At 51.8% G+C, this 4,199-nt stretch overlaps 1 protein-coding gene across 1 annotated transcript; it reads right to left on the bottom strand.

The window, feature by feature from the left end:
• Positions 1-348: 348 nt before the first annotated feature.
• Positions 349-4,193, bottom strand: LOC123145137 (probable protein phosphatase 2C 26). Its single transcript, XM_044564462.1, has 4 exons — positions 2,655-4,193; positions 1,962-2,075; positions 1,467-1,731; positions 349-1,007 (listed from the first exon to the last, which is right to left on the bottom strand). The coding sequence occupies exons 1-4, from the start codon at positions 3,942-3,944 to the stop codon at positions 883-885; spliced, it is 1,794 nt and encodes a 597-aa protein (XP_044420397.1). The 5' UTR covers positions 3,945-4,193; the 3' UTR covers positions 349-882.
• Between the last annotated feature and the right edge of the window lie 6 nt (positions 4,194-4,199).

Raw genomic sequence — 4,199 nt, 5'->3', positions numbered from 1 at the left:
AGCAGAACATCGGCCGAATCTTGAAAAGCTGGGCCTCTAATAGTTCGATTTAAAAGCCTCGGTCAAGATCCATTTATCGCCACGCAGGATACAGGAACAAAATCAAGAGACCTCCTGTTCCTCGCGGCACCGGCAACCGCGGCCTCGCTACCCCTCTCTGCCCTCACCGCCGCCTTCCCAGAGCCGCACCCGTACCCCTAAGGTCGTCCTCCGCCTCACCACCGTCGCGCGAGCTTCTTGGGCCAGGCCCAGGGTGACCCACCTTATGCGCGGGCGTGGGCGTGGGCGTTTGCTTGGCATTGCGCGCGGAATATGATTTGCCAACAATCAGGGTCGAGAAAGACAACATAAAGCACAAAACGAGGAGCGAATGGTCATTTTTCTTTCTGAAGGACAGTTCGAGCCCCGTACAGGCTCATGACACCCCCTACATGACCCAGAAAAATTGCCTGTCCCAGAGGTCTCCTCCCTCTCCCAGAAAGGGTAGAAAAGAAGCAACAACCTTCTACAACACCACAGCGAGGTAGGGGAAAACTGCCACAGGCGAGTACCGTGACCAATTAACGCTGCGGGTGGCAGGACAAGGCGAATTCTAACTCTAATCTGACAGGGATTGCTCCCCCTTTTTCCTGTCGGTTCTCCGCGGTGTTAATCTGGCTCATGGGCTGTGTTTTGTGCTGAACCTGAGATCTGGACCAGCCACGGTCTCCGATCGGAGAATACAGCTTTCAGAAATGCATGGAGCACATCATCTGCCTGCCAAGCTGTCAAGTGTGGGGTTATTTCTGTCTTGATGAGCATGTACGAACTCCGCTCGGAGGCGCTGACCAGCTGCAGGGGCCGCACCATAAATGTTGATGCTGACATTGTTCCGGCTGAACATCACACATAAGTTCCAGACGATTTCCATATTCTACCTTCCAGGGAAACAACCATGACGGTGACGTCGTCGTGGTATTTCCTCCGGTCCCCTTGAGGTATATCTAGTAGCTCGTAGAAATCCATACCTGGAAAGCCAAAGAAGAAATGGGGCAAAAACAGATCAAAACACATTTGACATTCAAGATAACTCAAACCAGCCTAGATGTATGACGTAATGTATCGGCACATAGCAATAAGCCAATGACCAAATGTTAATAATTGCATCAATGTGAGATGGCATACGGTTGGAAGAAAATGATTGAATGATGTGAGGTCCTTCACAGAGACAATCTAAATTTGGGTAGCCTAGCTAGGAATTTTGACTGCTATCTGGTAAAGATAACTTAACAGCATTCTATTATTATTTGGAATAATATATCAGGGACATGGCCATGTCATTTGTGTACATGAATTTGCACGTGACCATGTCATTTCTGTACACGTGTAACGCTGATTAAAACAAGGAATGGTCACATATAAACAAATCAAGAATTGAAATATGAGAAACATGGTATGGAAGAACAGGCATGACAGGCAAAGCTTACCAGCTTTCTTTGCTGCACGGGAAAGAAGTTCCTCAATTAGACTCTGTGCTGGATCGCCTTCAGGAAATCTCTCCATGAAATTCTCAACATGCAGAACGACCTCCTCGTTGCTCAGGTACTGATATAAGCCATCGGAAGAAAGTACCAAAAACTGGTCCCTTGAAGTGAGCTTGTGATGGCAAAGAGAAGGTATGCATGATATGTATGGTGCATCACCTATGTACTCATTGCGGAACATCTCGAGCAATCCATTGTTCAACTTCGCCTGTACAACATACACAAATTCTAGGTAAGCTTTATCTAGGTTTTCTATTACATTAGACCAATTGGAACTTCTAAAAGTAGTTTCTAAATAATTCAAAATTAAAAGCACTAACTACTGGTAACAAATTCATACTCATTCGAAAATAAGTTTTTAACAGGCAAAAAAAAAAGAACTATGAGAGTAGGGTTAAATATCTTAGTAAACACCCAACCAAGCCGTATCACAATTACCTGCTTGAGATACCCAGCGCCAAATGCTCGGGTAACTTTTAAACGGCCCTTTACTCTGTCATTTACGATACACTGATCATCATCTGGATGTTCACGTTTGATTCTCTGCACTTCCTGCATATCATAACAAATAATATGAATTCATAGGCATAAATAGTGCAAGCGCTAAAAAACCCAACTGCTTTCATTGACAAATTTAAAGACAAATAAGGGCAATGGAAATGGAACCTAACAGCAAATGACCAAATGATGAAACAAATGGGTGTGACTCTGACCAACTGAAAATAAGGCATCAAGGATAATAAGTGTTCTATACATTATCTTTTCATAAAGACATGAAACTTTTGCCTCATTGTTTAAACTTTAAAGCTTCCAGATATTTGCAATAAAATAATTTCCATGGTTAGTTCTACGACATATGAATGCAACGCCGGAATAGAACAATAATGTGATGGTTTGATCATTAGAGTGCCTTACTGCTGACAGAGGCACACACATTGTCCATTTAGAGACACGAGCAGATTGCTCACAAACAATGACAGAAGCTCTGGCATACACATAATAAACAGTGGAACAGCAGGTCAATAGGACATAAATGTATATAAGGCTATAAGCTACAAGCTCATTCTAAGTTATGTCAGCAGTTGCTTATGCAGAAAATATATGGTATCACCAGTGTCAGCACAAAGTTACCTCTTCGATGCTGGTGCTATGATCGATAGATAGCTGCAGTGCCTCAAGCCCAATCATGGGATATCCGACAGGCCTTGACTCGATCTCCAATCCCACGCCAATATCATCCATCCTCATGGCTCCAAGCCCGCAACCATGGTCATCATCTGCTCGTTGCGCCACAATGGCGCGGCTGTCCCCAAGATTCATTACATACACGTCGTCATCCCTCACCAATGCCACAAGCAGGCATGCCCCGGTCACCGCCAACTCTGGGTGGGATCCCATTGATTGGTCAGTCATGTCGAGGTATGCTGCCTCCGTCGAGGCCAGCGCCCGAGTGAGCGCACCAAGCACAGCTCCATGATCCCTCACTGCTGGCGCTGCCTCCAACTTCTTGGGACCCCACTCCCTGCTGATTTCATCATCACCCACAGCCGCTGCATGTGCCCACATGTTGAACCGCCGCTCCTTGAGCCTGGCAAGCGACATTGCAAACCTGCCGGAACCTGAAAAGTCGAGTTCGTTGTCATCGTCATCACCGTCGGCGAGGAACTGCCACAGCCGCTTGCTATCCCTGTCTGCCTCTTCGTAGAATATCCCACGAAGCTCGCGTAGGAGGAAGCGGTAGAGGTTGGCAACAAGGAAGTCGGGGGCCTCAGGGCCGTTGAAGCCATCGTAAATGCCGACGAACAGCCAACGCTGGTCCTCGGAGACAACCACGTGGACGCGGTCCTCCCCTGCGCGCCCGTGCGCCCATTGCACGCCGTCGTCTCGGCGGAGTGGCACCATGAGCGCCGGCTGGTGCTTCTCCGACACGCTCCGCCGCAGGCTGCCGAATAACGGCTTCCGGAACCTGCTGGAGAGCCCTCTGGACGAGGAGGAGGTGCGCTTGGTGGGCTTGGTGGGGAGCGGGCCGGAGAAGGGCACGGCGGCGTCGAGCGGACCGGAGAGCTGGGCGCCGCGGTCGATGGGCCCGGAGAGGAACAGGGGCCCCGAGGAGAGGTTGGAGAGCTGCAGCGGCGCGGAGGAGAAGGAGGAGGATGTGTGGAACGCGGAGGAGTAGTTCTGCGGCACGGAGCCCGCGCCGGCGGCGGAGGAGGAGAGGTAGAGCGGCACGGGCACGGAGGAGTTGGCGGAGAGCGCGGCGCCGGAGATGCCGTGGCGGAAGGAGGAGGAGTAGGCGGCGGCGGAGGCGTAGCAGAAGGAGTGGCCGAGCGCGTCGTCCAGGCAGGGCTCCGCGTCGACGGACGCCGGCGCCGGCCGCGAGCACGCGCACGCGGTGAGCAGCCGTGACTCGCCGCTGCCCATGGCATCCGACGCTGGCCGCGGCCCTGTCAGAGGAGAGGCGAAGCAACGACGGGGAGGGAGCGGAGTAGACCTTATTTACCAGCACATCGCACCGGGCGATACGGGGGGGCAGCGACGGAGCTGGAGCTGCGGCCGCGGGATCTCGCGGGGGCGGGGGCGGGATCTCGCCGAGGCGGGATCCAGCGATGGCGCGGAGGAGGCGCAGGATCCGGCCGGAGCGGGGAGAGATTGGGGGCGAGGGAGGCGAGATTGGGG

This window comes from Triticum aestivum, chromosome 6D (assembly GCF_018294505.1).
Source record: "Triticum aestivum cultivar Chinese Spring chromosome 6D, IWGSC CS RefSeq v2.1, whole genome shotgun sequence".
Lineage (NCBI taxonomy): Eukaryota > Viridiplantae > Streptophyta > Magnoliopsida > Poales > Poaceae > Triticum > Triticum aestivum.
The sequence above is the reverse complement of the archived record's forward strand: the minus strand, read 5'-3'. Positions and strand labels throughout refer to the sequence as shown.